This window comes from Bolinopsis microptera, chromosome 13, assembly GCF_026151205.1.
Source record: "Bolinopsis microptera isolate Bmic1 chromosome 13, MBARI_Bmic_1.0, whole genome shotgun sequence".
Classification (NCBI taxonomy): Eukaryota; Metazoa; Ctenophora; class Tentaculata; order Lobata; family Bolinopsidae; genus Bolinopsis; species Bolinopsis microptera.
In genome coordinates, this window is record NC_087084.1 from 9,230,476 (window position 1) to 9,246,832 (window position 16,357).

The 16,357-nt window shown below is 38.7% G+C and overlaps 3 protein-coding genes across 4 annotated transcripts in view; 1 reads left to right on the forward strand and 2 right to left on the reverse strand.

Annotated features, from left to right (window-relative positions):
* Positions 1–109: 109 nt before the first annotated feature.
* Positions 110–9,394, reverse strand: LOC134824764 (multiple epidermal growth factor-like domains protein 6). Its single transcript, XM_063836739.1, has 27 exons — positions 9,332–9,394; positions 8,599–8,787; positions 8,256–8,380; positions 7,799–7,922; positions 7,543–7,619; positions 7,194–7,311; positions 6,836–6,932; positions 6,526–6,617; positions 6,262–6,348; positions 5,860–6,039; positions 5,421–5,544; positions 5,024–5,184; positions 4,747–4,828; positions 4,384–4,427; positions 4,024–4,189; positions 3,744–3,850; positions 3,498–3,640; positions 3,115–3,207; positions 2,896–2,998; positions 2,479–2,567; positions 2,112–2,231; positions 1,886–1,955; positions 1,598–1,713; positions 1,268–1,376; positions 1,010–1,095; positions 420–571; positions 110–245 (listed from the first exon to the last, which is right to left on the reverse strand). The coding sequence occupies exons 1-27, from the start codon at positions 9,372–9,374 to the stop codon at positions 110–112; spliced, it is 3,033 nt and encodes a 1,010-aa protein (XP_063692809.1). The 5' UTR covers positions 9,375–9,394.
* A 1,221-nt stretch (positions 9,395–10,615) lies between these two features.
* The window catches only part of LOC134824765 (multiple epidermal growth factor-like domains protein 6), a 55,869-nt gene continuing 50,127 nt past the window's right edge, over positions 10,616–16,357 (reverse strand). The window contains exons 25-27 of the mRNA XM_063836740.1: positions 11,511–11,616; positions 11,172–11,287; positions 10,616–10,744 (exon numbers count right to left, since the gene is read on the reverse strand). Of these exons, the coding sequence (XP_063692810.1) occupies positions 10,616–10,744; positions 11,172–11,287; positions 11,511–11,616 (351 nt within the window). The remainder of the gene's footprint in view (positions 10,745–11,171; positions 11,288–11,510; positions 11,617–16,357) is intronic.
* Positions 14,978–16,357, forward strand: part of LOC134824987 (gelsolin-like protein 1) — a 96,515-nt gene continuing 95,135 nt past the window's right edge. The window contains exon 1 of one of the 2 annotated variants that reach the window (XM_063837030.1): positions 14,978–14,988. The gene's annotated coding sequence lies outside the window, so the exon portion shown is untranslated. The remainder of the gene's footprint in view (positions 14,989–16,357) is intronic. The other variant, XM_063837028.1, reaches the window with a different exon arrangement.

Below are 16,357 nucleotides of genomic sequence, written 5' to 3' on the forward strand. Positions count from 1 at the left end.
GGAATCTATTCGACAATTCAAGTTCAACATTAAACGAGTATTCGTCGATTCGCCTAACAAAGCGGTTATGAAACTAAAAGCTCTGGAAAAGGGGGGGGGGGGGGCTATCTTAGCCCAACCTCTCTTTAAAGTAGTGCCCAGCTTCAACCTCGTGTTGTATCGCTGTTGGGCTGGTTCCCGTGCAGTAGTACCCTGCTTTACATGGCCCTGTCGGGGTCGAGCTTCCCTTTGTGTCGCAGTATGAGCTGAGAGGAGGGTGGTTGTTATAATTGTAAGAAGTCATTCAGTGGTTATTATAGATTTCTTTCTTTTTTAACTTGGAAATGGAGAAGACTTCTTGTGAATCTGCTAAAATAAGTGATCACATATCATATGTTTTCATATCAATGTCACCGGACCAAGTACAATATTATTCTAACCCGGCAGGACAAGCATCGCAGTCTTCAGCCCTCTTAGCTCCGGGACTCTTTCTGTAGTAGCCTGACTCGCAGTGGAAGGGCATGGTGCACCCTCTGGGACAGTACCCTCCAGCTGGACAAGGTCCTCCTGTTATCGAGCCTTCTGGAGGAGCCTGGAAGTTCAATGCTGTCAAAAGATTGATGAAAATCAAAAACTTTATGCTTGCAGTTTATCGTTTAAAATCGGTTTGTTACAAGATAAACCGCGGATAAAATTTAAACTGCAGCTCAAGGGGGATATTTTAAATAATTTGAAGCAGTAAAAAATAAATAGGTTTTTGGTTCAACAATACAAGAAATAAGGATACCACGTGACAATAAAGATACCACGTGACAATAAAGATACCACGTGACAATAAGGATAACACGTGACAATAAAGATACCACGTGACAATAAGAATACTACGTGACAATAAAGATACCACGTGACAATAAAGATACCACGTGACAATAAAGATACCACGTGACAATAAAGATACCACGTGACAATAAAGATACCACGTGACAAGAAGGATACCACGTGACAATAAAGATACCACGTGACAACTCACAGAGGTGTAGGCTCCGTTTTTACAGAAGTAACCAGGATCACAGTCTCCACGAGGTTCTGTTAGTCCCGGACCGTCACAGTATTTACCTGCGGAGGGAAACGGGAGTAAGAATGGGAGTTTTATATTTTTTTAAACCGGAATATGTACCTAACCGGTTAGTATAACCTGCACATAAAACCAGGGATGAATTTATCATAGCTATAGATTTATACAACTCTTATTATAAACGTCACAAATATATGACGTCATCAAACTAACCAGGGGAGCACTTCAGACAGTCAGCAGATTTGACGAGGCCGGTGTAGTTTCCAAACGTTCCCAGAGGACAGGGAACAGGGTCAGCTGTACCGGTCGGACAGTAGTGACCCTGAGGAGAGGAGGGGTCAGGAGGTTAGTACTGTCACGTGATCAGGACATTTCAACATAGATAACCAAGAGAAACTAAATAAATCATTGAAAAAGTAAAGTACTAATAATTATAAAAAGCTACTTCTTTTGTACAACGCTTATTATCAAAGAACACAAACTTTATCTCAAGGTTTCGGCTTGTATAATCAGAAAGGCTTGGACTAATTTAAAAATTCTCACCCTCTGGCAGTCAATTCCCACGCTCATCCCCGGTTCATTGCAAGCTTTACCAGCCTGACAGACGGTACAGGAAGAGTAGCTCTCAGCTGCCGAGTCCATGTTGTTCAGATAAAAACCTGGAGTGGGAGACATAATAAAACGAGTAATAGGAGGGATTGGTCCATGTTGTTCAGATAGAAACCTGGAGTGGGAGACGTAATAAAACGAGTAATTGAGACGAATCTTTCTGCAAAATCAGCGTTTAATTTGAAACTACCAGACTGGTTTGCTTAAGTATGAAATTATTACCTCTAGGACAGGGTCTTCCCGTTGAGTCGGTTCCAGCTGGACAATAGTGTCCGTTCGTACATTTAACAGGCTGTATGGATAACACGAGTGTTATTGAGAAATACTAATGCCTCTGAAGACTTTAGAAGATGATCTAAAAATAACTCAAGAATACTCTGAACTGACAGCAAACACCACAAAAAACAAAAAAAAAATCCAACTTGTACCACCACATCAACAACCTCACCTCGACAGTTCCCACGGTGTTACAGTAGAAACCAGGAGGACACGTAGTACACTCGCTCACTTCAACCAGTCCTGTTAGTTTACTGTACGTTCCTTTAGGGCAACCTATTGGCTTAGACGCCTGGTCGGGTGAGAGTGGTTAGTGGGGTTAGAATTGTAATATTATAGGTTAGGGGAGGTTAACATGGACTTTTTAACGGGATTAATAAATAAATTATCAGGAAATAACAAAGCTTTTAAGTTCATATTGCTGAGATAATCTAAAATAAACGATGTTTTTGAGTTGCCAGACTAAAAACGTCATAAATAATTATGACGTCATGCTATTATATATATCATGACGTCACCACAAAGCTGATATAACGTACCTTATCACCGGAGAGACAATAGTGACCCTGGGGGCACGCGTCATCAGGCAGTGCTGGTGGGATTGTCCTTCCTTCCAGACATTGTGTTCCTGGAGTTTTGAAAAGTAATGGATTTGTAGAGTTTTACATCTTTTATAGTTTCCGGAAACCGAACACCAAATGAAAGTTGAACTTCAAGAACGGTATTTTTGAAACCTTTAGCCTTTAGAGCTTTAGTTTTACTATCCGCTATCACACGATAAATTTCAATTCCACGAAAAAGGCGGAACAATCTTCGAAAGGATTACAACTTGTTGAGCAGCATTCTAATGAGTCACTCGAATTTCTAGTCACACGAAGTTGAACTTCAAGAACGGTATTTTCGAAACCAACACTAACCTGCAGTCACACGAGTTGTCATTTACACAAAACACTAACCTGCAGGACAGTAGAACTCCTCCTTCATTCTGTCCTCAGTGAGACCAGGTAACCAACAGTAGTGACCTGACTCACACTGTAAACAGCTCTCTGCTGCTGCAGCCTGGGTTAAAGCAGCGTACAATAATATGTTCTCAATGAAGGAATTTGAAATACGTGATCAGAACGACAAATTGCTCAAATCATGCTCAGGTCAAGATGATGATAAGATCTACTTACAGAGTAGTATCCCTTCTGACACATGGTCATGTCAGAGAGGCCCTCCTCGCTACACTCGTACCCTGCTTCACAGGTACGGCAAGAGTCCAGGCTCTGGGAGGGAAAGGGAGTCAGACTATTGACTGGATAATCGAGGGATCAAACATTTGTATTAGTAGATAAGAATATGATTAGTAGATAAAGTCAGAATCTTAACTATGTCGACTGGAGAAATAATAGGGGACTAAAAGGAGCGCTGGGAGCTCTTTATCGCTCATCAAACTCATTAGACAATAATATATTCTACCATATGTTTGAAAACCAGTTTTTAAATTAGATAAGCAATGATTATTGTGCTGAAAAATTTCTAAACAAATCAAGCGTCAAATTTAAATTAATCTCACGGCTCCATTCTCGACAGGGTTGTAAGACTTCTTGGGACACTTGACAGGCTCAATGGTTCCACCTTCAGCGTCACAATAATGCCCAACTGGACATTCTTTACAATCCTCAACTCTTTCTTTGCCCTCTTCGTCGTTGTAGCTTCCTGGGGCGAAACCGTGAGTTTACGCTTTGTATTTTGTGAATCTCTATTCTCAGCTCATGGATTTGTTAGAAAGCCTTTTTCTTTGGGTTTCAGATAAAAATACCTTTTGGACACCCCTTTTCCTTTCCCGCAGCAGTTTGACGAGGACAGTACTTTCCCTTATTACACATAGGGAGATCATTTGCGTTGCTTTCACTTCCAGTGCAGTATCTGTCATGATATAAATTGTTAGAAAATTAGGAACTAGTAAATTAATATTGCTTTGTTAGGATTATCGATTAAACAGTTCACATCCGACTTTATCGCAAGTTAAATAACCAAATTATGGGTAAAATTTTAAATGAATTTTAAATGTGAAAACGATCAATGAACATAAAACCCACCTTCCCTTAGGACACTTTGAACACTCATCTTTACTCGAGAGACCCATTCTCTCAGTGAAATATCCCTCATCACAGGCATACTGGTCCGCCTTGGTTGTCCGGGCTGGACACCAATGACCGGCTGCACATTCTCGCGGATCATCCGTTCCTCCCGTGCAGTATTTACCTGGTATTTCATCATTTTAATGATTGATCAATTTATAATTTATCAAGTAAATGATAATACGACACGCAATATTTTACACTAATATTATACGTAGTGACGCGTTATTTTCATCTAATGAGCTCTTGTATAGTAGTATAGTAATCTGATCGTTTCGAGATCGAACTTAACCAGTAATCATTAATTACACCACTCACCAGCTGGACAAGGTGAACAATCTTCGTGGGAAACCAGTCCACCCCTGAGGAGAACAAAGTGTCACAGCCAGGAATCGGAGTGAAGCGCAAAAAATATATTATCACAAGTAATATCTTCAGACCAACATAATCATTAATCGTGCGGTTAAAATGTATGTTTAGAAAGTAAACAAGGCAACCAGTCTCAACAATAAATAATTGGAGTTAGGGTGAAGTGGTGCGACATGATAAACAGGGTGGTCGAGAAATAACTGCACTCACGTAATTCGTGCCAGAATTGCACAACAATTTCAGGGATTACAGATATGGATCAAACTCAAACTTCCTAAAAGTTTCGTTTAAAAAAACTAACTGTCAACTTACTTCAAGCTGTAGGTACCCGGTGGACACATGGGTGTTTTCTCTCTATCGTCAGGCTCTTCTGTGCCAGATGGACAGTAGAATCCTGTAAAAACAAGTTACCATAACATGTAGTACATAGGGTGACGTCATAGTACATTGGGTGACGTCATAGTACATTGGGTGACGTCATAGTACATTGGGTGACGTTGAGTTGTGAATACATTTATCCATACACTCAATCAATTTCCTGTTCGTTTTTAGTAAAAGCACGACACACCGTGAAAACTCAATACGGTACCTGGAGCACAGTCCTTGTCGGGGGCAGTGAGGCCGGGTTTGGTGCAAGCTTTACCGGCAGTACACAACACACAGAGTGATAATCCGTTAGCACCCGGGTCCGCTCTGAATCGTCCCTTGGGACAGGGTGTGGGAATATCCGTCCCGGACTCACAGAAGTGGCTGTGGGGAGGTAATGTTAATCGGTTATTGAGTTATTAGAGGAGCCGCTGCTTTAAGTAAACAAGAACTGGAGGAACGATGATCATTACACAAAATAATGTCAGATGTTACAGTAATGCTACTTACAGTTATCATCACCTTTTAAAACGCAACAAATGTGAAATAAAAGTGAAATAAAAGTGAAATAAAAAGGGAAGTAAATGCGAGGCAAATGTAAAAAAATAAATGAAACATACCCAGCAGGACAAGAGATACAGGACTTCTCAGCAACTCCCTTGTTAAGAGTGTACGTGCCGGCTTCACAGGGAGTTTTAGTGCCGCTGTTCTCCGGGCAGTAGTGCCCCCGGGGACATATGATTCCTGGACAAATTAGTTATAATTCAGCTACAGTAGTGCCCACGGGGACATATGATTCCTGGACAAATTAGTTATAATTCAGCTACAGTAGTGCCCACGTGCAAATTAGGAACAACTCATTAATTCAGCTGCGTCAGACGGATTGCGGAAGGATTGTTAGAGTGATAAATTCTGAAACTCTCCAATAGGCGGACGGTATTTTTCACGATTTGAATTTAACTGGAGGATGGAATGTAAAAACACGACGTTATATCATGCATAATAATAATATGTAAGACAAAATTTAGACCAAATTAAGAGCAATTTATAAAGACAAACCTATGTTGCCAGTAGCCTGAGGACAGTAATACCCAGCAGTACAAGTCAGACACGCGTTATCAGAGACTTGTTTCTGGAGAGCGTTATAAGTGCCGGCAGTACAGGGGGTGTCCGTGTAGTGGGCAGTGCCCTGAGGGCAGTAGTAACCCTCAGGGCAGACTAGTTCAGCTGTGGGGTAACCTGGGGAAGAGGCGTTCATATTTTGATGTTTTCTTAGTTCGGCTTGTTTTGTGAAATGTTTACTAGTTTTGTTTGGTAAGATTGTGTACATAATTATGATCATTTGAATTTAAAACTGATAAGCTTGGAATTGGAGATTGATAGCATTTTGGAATTTTTTAAATGGTGGATATCGAGCTTATCGTAAAGTGTAGAAGGTAGATAAGCTGAGTTATACTTTACCTATGGTTCTTTCAGGACAGAAATAACCCGGAGGACATGCTGTGCACTCTGTGTCCGCCTCCAATTCCAGATTCTTTCCATATGTCCCTGTTGAAGATTAAAAAACTTCAGATAACATTTTCTAGGTATGTGCTACAGCACTGGTATATATAAAAATCTGGATTTGCCCACCCTGTGTCTACTTTCAGTTCATCTGCTAGAAACCCATTGAATTTCTCCACGAAAGTCCTGGTAAATGGTAATGTCTCATGATTATTTTCAAACCTGCAGGACAGGGTTCAGGGTAGGAGGTGGACTCAACGCAGAAGTATCCGAGTGGACACACTGTATCTACGTCAATGCTTCCTTTAGGACACCTGTAAACATGTACTAGACTTAAGATTTGTAATACTTCATATCATGTGCCTTTCAATGGCTTGGTTTGCGCCTACCTCAATTGGATAACCAAGTGATTTATAAATCATGAACAGGTGATTAGAAATGAATTGCTATATGATTACCAAGTAATTACCAAGTTATTAAAAACGAATTAACAATTTATTAGAAAGAAAGAAGGCCCCACTATAAAACCCACCATTTTCCAGCAGGACATGCCGTACAGGTACTCTCTCCCTCCGCACTGTAACTTCCAGCCGCACACGGAGTGATGGACTTAGTGTCACACAGGTACCCTGTAAATTACATTTAGTTAGTGGGTAGTTATAGAGATATCAGCGGTGTTTCCTGTCCTTAGTTAGCTGAAAATCATGAAGACAACAGTTCTGTGATACAATCCAGAATTGAGATTCTGAAACTCATGCTTGGTCCGATTGAACTCCGATGATCATTATTCGAGTCACTATATATTCGCTGTTTGATCTATAACGAGCTGAAGAGACAAAAGTTAATCAGAGTATAAATTTCACTAAATAAGAGCGCTGCTGAGCTCTAACCTGCAGGACAAGCAGTACAAACAGTAGATTTGGAGTAAGAGAAGGTAGTCCCAGAACACGTGACAGGTTCTGCGGAGGAGTCCGGACACTTGGAGCCTGCTGGACAGTCCTTACACACCTGGGACAGAGGGACACTTTATCTAGTACTTCATTTGTTATCTTATACTGATTAGGTATATTGATATATAGATAATTCCATGGATCACAAACATATCCATATTTATTATTTCAATATTTATTAGCTAATCCTGTGCACTGAGAAGACCTCTGAAAGGTGACTACTGAACCTGTAACCTGTAACCTCATAACCTGTAACCCAGTAACCTGTAACCTGTAACCTGTAACTAACCTCACTAGGAGAGGTAGAGTAGGTACCAGTAGGACAAGGTAGTTGTATCACAGCCACAGTTACTGGGCAGTAGAATCCTGAGGTGGGAATGTTTGTGAAGGACCTGGTAAAAAGAAGGGAATAACCACCTCTATTCAAACTTGGCTTATGTTATTAAAATTCCCAGTATTTATCATGGAGATAGAGAGATAGAAAACTCGCAAATAAAAAGGTACTGTCTGATGTCTCCAATGAGAAATGTGTCGTATATACTCACCGTTTGTGCAAGGAGTACAAGCAGCTTGAGCTCCGGCACTAAAGAAACCCTTTTCACAGGGAACATTTTGTGTTGGATCTGAGGTGGAAGGACAGGAGTATCCAGCCGGACAAGGCGTACAATGCTGCAAATCAGGGATTGTTTAATTTATAAGTAATTGTTATTATTTTTACAGTCGATATTTATTTGAATCGTTATGTTGATTACCGGTGAACCGACCGATTTTTAAATTGATAAAACATTCCCAGATGACGTTACGGAAATCAATATTTTTTCATCCCAAAACAGCTCTTTTACAACCACATATACTTATATTTGAATGCCTTCAAAATTTAGGAACATGATAACTTAGACCATTTCCAATTTCCATCAATATTTCCCCGACCATACATCAAATAATTTTTGCGTGGGAGGGGAGGGGGGACAAAGAGTCTGACAACAGAACAGTAAAACAAACCTGTTCTCCTAGCGCGGAGTAAGTGCCACTGTCACAGTCCTTCATGTCAGACCTATTGGTAGAGTAGCAGGACTTACCAGCCGGGCACTGTTCACAGTCGGATTTATCAGATGTTGGGATAAAACCTGGATAATAGTGGTGCTATCTTCGTTTTAGCCAAATGTTTTCAGTAAATGAAATCGTTGTTTTCTCCGATTAATCTGTCTTAAAAATGTAAACAAAATGTCACAACAGCCACTACGAGCAAACCTCAATCCTACCAACAAAAACACTCCCAATAAAACAAACCCATAATTATTATTATATATATATTATTATTAATTATTATAATAATTCTACATACCAGGATTACAATCCATGGGATAGTCCCCACCATCACATCTCTTCCCCTCCTGACAGCCACTACACGTCATCTCCCCTGGTAGGGAGTACTCTCCCGGACTGCAGGAGGAGATGGGGCTGCCGGAGATGTCACATGACTTGCCCAGTGGACACAGGGTGCACGATGCTGCTCCTTCTGCTGAGTACGTTCCTGGAGAGGTTGGGGGTTAGTAGTAGTGAGAAGATACATTAGTGGGCGGGGAATGAGTAGCAAACATGGGGAAGTAAGTTCCTGAGGGGAGGAGGAGGGTTTGTAAGTGGCTGAAATGGGGGAAGGTATTTTAAGGAGTTAGTATCCAGTAAGTTGTTGAAATGTTTGTAGGACGAAGATGTTATAAGTAGTAGGAGCTAACAAGACGTGATATGTGTAACGATGCTTCTAATTAATTATTATGTGTACTTCAATTAAAGAGGTAGGAACTAAAATTAGAACTTGTTACTTGTATGTGGCCTCCAAATTCAGGCTATAAGGGTTCTATCTTTCTATGGGTCCAAAATAACCAATAATATCTCAGTTCTCCTAATTGTAATGCATAATTGGTATAGACAGTCAATCAATCACATAAAACTTAACGCTATTGTCACTCCTATGTCAGGGAATGATAGATTGCGATAACTAAAAATTGTGCCGAACAACATGTATCGGCTTACGACAAGCACCTACAAATTACAATTAATTATCTATAATTAATCACCTATCACAGCGACGAGCAGGAAAACGTCGTGCCAAGATACCATTCAATTTAATCAACTCGTTTCTCTAATCAAAATAACAAAGCTCAAAATATCAACTTCTGAATGAAACCTGTCACAAAATCAATTGATAATTTGCCAAATAAATAGCACACTAAAACTACCGAGTATTATATCGGGTCGGACTAGATATTTGTATTACGTTTACTGTGCCACCTTATTGCGAGCGGGGATGACAGAGATTGCGTAAAAGATCAGGTAGTCTGTAAAGGTTGCCAGGGTAACCAGGGACTTGAAATCGAGTTTGGAGGATTCCAACGGTTAGAAGAGATTGTTCTACCAAGAGTTTAATAAACTTAACTGGGATTATTACGAGCATGCGGGTAATTTTGGAGAATATTTATTTTTAGGTAATATTTACTGTGCAGGCAATACTGATTTTAAACGGTTATGTTACGCATTAATGTATCGTGGTGTGACATGTAATTTTGTTAATCCCTTGTGCTTGATAAGTGAGTGTTAACTGTTAAGGAGCTGTGAATACTCAAAAAACACTCAAAAACACTCAAAAAACACTTAAAACACTTTAAAATGTTCAGATTTATATAAACTGGGAATCTCGGACTAAATTAGAACCGAACTATAAAAATTACTGAACTAACTGATAATAAAATTATCATAATTCAGTTACAATGGCGAAACAAACTGATGGGATAAGTCAAGTGGTTCAGTAGAAGTATCTTACAAACAAACAAACAAACAAACAAACAAACAAACAAACAAACAAACAAACAAACAAACAAACAAACAAACAAACAAACAAACAAACAAACAAACAAACAAACAAACAAACAAACAAACAAACAAACAAACAAACAAACAAACAAACAAACAAACAAACAAACAAACAAACAAACAAACAAACAAACAAACAAACAAACAAACAAACAAACAAACAAACAAACAAACAAACAAACAAACAAACAGACAAACAAACAAACAAACAAACAAACAAACAAACAAACAAACAAACAAACAAACAAACAAACAAACAAACAAACAAACAAACAAACAAACAAACAAACAAACAAACAAACAAACAAACAAACAAACAAACAAATTATAGCTTAATAACTAACAAACTAACAAACTAACAAACTAACAAACTAACAAACTAACAAACTAACAAACTAACAAACTAACAAACTAACAAACTAACAAACTAACAAACTAACAAACTAACAAACTAACAAACTAACAAACTAAATAACAAACTAACTAACAAACTAACCAGTAGGACAGGTAGTTTCTGTTGGGGAGATGGTAGAGGGACAGTATTTCCCAGCAGGACACTTTGTACACTCCACAGAGCCCTTCTCAGCGTAGGATCCTTGTGGGCACGGTTCGGGCAGGGTCTGGAGAGGGACAGAGGTAGGGAGATTAAGTTTAGTAACCGAAATTTACTATTTACTTAACGAGTTATCAAATTGTTAGTTGAAGTTTAAAATGTTTATCGGCTAAAATTTGATGGGCCCAAACTTTGAGCAAAAACGACCATTGCACTTCAAATATTTTTCAAATTGTTGCCCCTCTGGAACTTTCCAGCTAACTGACTACGTAGCTACAGGGCTGAGGGGCCTTATAAGCTTATACTTATAGCTAAAATTATCTGGAATAGCCTTATAGCTAAAATTATCTGGAATAGCCTTATAGCTAAAATTAGCTATAATAGCCTTATAGCTAAAATTAGCTTTAAGGTCAAATAGCACAAATAATTAATCAGCTAATTAAAGTACTAATTTACCAACTAATTAGCTAATAAAGGGAATATAAACTACTAACCTGAGGATTAGGACAAGCTGATCCAGCCGGACAAGTAAGACACTCAAACACGCCCTGTGGAGAGTAGTTCCCTGCAGTACAGACAGAACCAGCTCCTGTTAAGCTACAACTCCTTCCTGTAGATATTGTGAGTAGTAATTAGGTAATTAGCTGATGGTGATTAGTATTATCAAATTAGTTGACCTTATTTAAATAGTTGATTCTAAGTGATGACAGCCTTGGTACAATGTTGAAATTTAATTATTGGCAAATCACGATGTTTTAAATTGTACAAATAAGAGATTAATTGATAATTAAAACTAATAAATAATTAAAATTCCAAGATGGGAAGATACAAACCTGCAGGGCAGACTGTACAAGAAGTTTCTCCAACAGGGGCGTAGAACCCAGAGTAGCAGGGTATTGGTGTGCTGGTGGTTGATGGACAACTGTTTCCACCTGGGCACTGAAATATTTGTTTGACTAGTGAAATTATAAGTAGTTTGTGTTTCTTCGAATAAAGCTTTTGACTAGCGGGTTTCTAGTTATTATTAAATTATTGAAGCAAGCTTCTATATAACGGACAATATTTGACTGTTTAACGTCATAATATTGGTCACGTGCGTTACGTAAATTATAGTTCTTGACAGTAGAGCGACAAAACAAATTTAGCTCGTGTATCACTTCACTATAAAACATGTGATGACGGGAACATAGAATCGACACACAAAGCAGACAATTTAATCGATACAAGTTGAATGTAAAATATAAAATTTTACTCAGGGTTAGGTTTTTTTGTCCCGTTCTGATTGGTTCGCCCGATCATACAACAGATGTTCTGAGTGGACCACTGATTGATCACGTGACAAGACATAAAACTGAGCCTTCTTATCAGCATCGTGACCAAGGAGTGGTTATAGCGGTCTGCTATACAGCGAATCAGCATCGAGCAATTTAAACGCGTGACGTCTAACCAACCAATCATCAGCGAAAAGATAAGCGACACGCGTCCGAGTAAGATAAGGGTTTATCTATCATATGATAGCTCTAATGGCAGCTTATCAGCATGGAGCAAGTTTGTCACGTGACTTTCTATTAGCCAATCAGGCCCAGGCTAGATGAATATGTCGTGATTATCAACTGGATAATATGCTGTTTATCCCACCTTAATCTTATCTTGCTTTATTTCCGGCTTTATTTGCCGTAAAGATGAAACTGGATAGTGGAAACAATAGACTTCATAACTTTTAGTGACAACAATGCACTGAGATAACACTAGTTATATGAGATAACACTAGTTCTAACTTTGAGATCACTTCAATAAAAACTACGTCCTCTTCGCGTGATCTAATTGCTTGCTCAGTACCTTCTCTCCGGCCGATATCTTTAAATCCTCTCACTATAAATCCATACTGCACATTCCAAGATTTCTATTTTCGATACCATCCACTGACCACTCCTTCTATCCTTTGCCTGACAACAAACTAAGCTGCAGTTCACTCGCCCACACGGAAAACTCCCCGCCTGTATAATACTCGTGTCATACTCATGGGTGCCAACAATCAACATGTTATTCGTGTCACAGCACATTCTGACTATAACAGGGAGCATTAGCCGACGAGAGATGAGGAGGAGGAGAGGAGGGTTGAGTTGTCTAGACTGTGAGTAGTGGCTACTGCAAGTGAGTGGTTTGGAGGATCCAGGTTATGTTCGGTTTGATTTTGACTGCCTTTATTTATTTTTCAATACAAATTAAAATTTGGGTAAATTTCGTGATTCGGTTATTTTTTCACCTCTTTGTAACTGTATGTGCCAAACAACAGTTGTAAATAATGGACTCTATATAAATCCCTGGATGAAACATGTTTCCATGGGGTCGCAAATCCTCATTCATCGCAGCCCTCTAGTTCAACTGCCTCTTAATTAAAAATATTATCTGTTCAGGTATTGCGATCTAGCTTGAGGAGTATAAAGTTATTTGCCAAGATGCATTTAATCTTGTTTTGGTACTTGCTGGGAATGTTTTTTTTGAGGAAAAATTGTTCTATATGTTGCCTCTGAACGTCACACTAATAAAGAGTTTTGACTTTCGAGAACAAGGATCATAAAACAAGTAAGATTGAATATCCAATAATGTAAGTTCCACATACTTTAACATTGTATGAGTAGCTTAATAGGTCAGTGAGATAATCACGTGACAAAGTATTGGTGAAAACCGAAATGTTGCATTCTAGGGGTATGCTCGATATGCCTATTACATATTTATTGATCAACTTTCTGTGGTGAACACTGAACATTGAAATTAAGGATCGAAACATATTTTGGGGATTGTATTTTGGAGATTGTATTTTGAGGATTGTATTTTGGGGATTATTTATTGTTTCCAAGCTCTTTCGCCACACATTTTACCTCTTTCTATGTTCCACAATTTGCTGCCCATTCGCTAGTAACAAAAGTTTACATTAGTTACTCGAGCGTAATAGCATAGCTTAATAATATGGTGTGAGTAAGGAGCCACACGCTGGACTATGAGGGCGGAGTTACGGTTATCTGTCGAAATGTTAGGTTCGCGTGACCACCGTGTGCTAGTCACAAGAACAAATCATCTTGACAGATGCAGGTCACGTGCCAAGGTCACCGTCCACGTGCAGGTCACGTGCCAAGGTCACGACCCACGTGCCAAGGTATTCACTGCATCTGAGTCGGTATGACTATGAGGCTTAGTGTGACCATGGACCAGTGACCAGTCACCGTTTTGTCCTTTGTTACGGGCCCGATATGGAAGTTGCTTGTTTTTTGCCGTGTTTTGGTGCATTTAACAGTTGCACGGAAATATCGTCCCAAGAATCGAATCGACCTGATAACGGGAGAGCGTTTCACGTTATCCTGTATCATCTGGACTTCTAACTAGCTGACCATGGTGAGGGACAATGGAAATGGTGTAGTACATCCATCATATCCATAATGATAATAAACCTATGAATAATGAATATAAGCCGCTCCCAACCTTACGCCCCAACACTAATTAACTTTCAACGTTTTAAAACTCACACATGTAGTTACGAGCGGCGTAAATTGTATCACAATGGCCCTATGGTGCTAAAAGTAAAGTATAACCGGACCCTTATCTTCAGTAGTTGTTGCACATTTTAAAACTTTTTGTTGTTGTTTAATTTTGCTTTAATTGCACTGACCACTGTATCTGGGCCACACTCTTCTGTTGATAAACTGAAACTTTAAATGCTGTTTTAAATTGTAAGCCCTGAGAACTTACAACCTTTTGTTATCCCATGTTCAAATGCCTATTTGCTGGCTTAGGGGCCCACCTGCGTTCTGACGTGATGAGCAACTTATTAAATTAGTTGCTTGATATTTATAGTAATCACCCGAATCTACCAGTAGTATCTTCCCGTTTAGTAGCACCGCGCATGTGGCAATTGTTTTCAGTGTGCAACTGCATGTTTTCATCGCCGAGGCCCCATTCTTGCTAATGATATCATAACTTCTCCTCATTACAGACAGATCGTGACTTAGAAATTGGACGACACATCACTGGAATCAGGAATGTTCTCTTTTCAAAACCAGTCACGTGTGTGCTTCTTGACGTACTGCTGAAGCTTAAAGCCATCTCCCGATGTTGTCTATATGTTGATCATTTTTATCATATCCAATCGGTTTAGCTTCACACGGTTACAGTATATGAATTTGTTTTCAGACTTGTCTCTGTCGGAATTTCAGTTGGATATAAAGGTAACATGTAGGTGCGGTAATATTTTGCAGATGGTGCGATTCCGCAGTCCGCACCCGCCTAGATTATTAATATGCGGCAAATAATTTGGAGACAAAAAAGACTAACATGCTAATCGTTAGCATAATCATATTCAATGTATTGTAAATTAACTTAGATTCTAACAGATTATATTGTGGGGGGGGGGGGGGGCAAGCATATTAAAGTATATTAAAATGTAGGATTTTTCCCGATTTTGACCCGGGGATATACTTTAATATACTTTAATATACCTACAATATACTTTAATATATCCCTATCTCCTTGGAGGCCTACATCAAAAATTGTTGCCTAAAATAAGTTTGAAATGCAATTCTTAATCGATTCCAAAAAGTTCTTGAAAAAATATTGAAAACTGATGGAGTTATTTCAATTTTAATGAAGTCATTTTGGCTAGTATTCCTAACCGAGATATTATGTGCAATTTTCCCAATTTTGTTCATGGAGGTCTTTTTACTTAGTATCCACTTTATTCAACAAACACTGAGTTATATCTTTCACATAGAGTTAGTCTCATTAAAAAATATTGAAATTTTATCGAATTTGGGCAAAAGCGTATGCCCAAATATGGGCATATTTTTTAAAGCTCATAGCTCAGCCAATTTTTGACCAATCTGGATGGAAATTCATGTACTAGTCCTAAAACAGGCTTATCTTGCGAATCTGAGTGAAAAATATAGTTCATCATGTAAATCTTAACGAAGAATATAAATCTTCTAATTGTAGGTATATTAAAGTATATTAAAATGTAGGATTTTTTCCGATTTTGACCCGGGGATATATGTACTTTAATATACTTTAATATGGTTGGCCCCCCCCCCCCCCCCCCCCCCCCCTATTGTGTATCAACTAAAATTCCTGCACACTATAATATTAATATCATCTAACTATAACTATAATAATAACTTTTTAATAATAACTATAATAATAACTATAATAATAACTATAATAATAACTATAATAATAACTATAATAATAACTATAATAATATATCTAATCGTGACTAAAGCGCCTCAATGTCAATTCCATGAGGGCCAAGGATAACGTTCCAGCTTGATGAGCCATTAATTTGCCAAGATTCACCCCTTTTGGTTTTTAATCAATTAATAACGATAATACCGAAAGTCGCTGCATTATCAACTTATTGTACACAACGGTACCAAATACACACATCTAATAGAACGAATTGCGGCTGATCATGATGGTGCGAAAAAGTGCGGTATTATGTCAATAGTGCGATTCTGCATCTTATTAGACAGTTATGAGGATATTTTAAAAGTTAGGAAGTTGGAATTTGGCAGCTGATTAAGGTATATAAAGAGACCCTGTACTAAACAGGTGTGTTGCTACGTTACAGTAATCAACCAACCAGCCTTGACCAATCAAATTACAGAATCACTGTCACGTGTTAAACGAATAT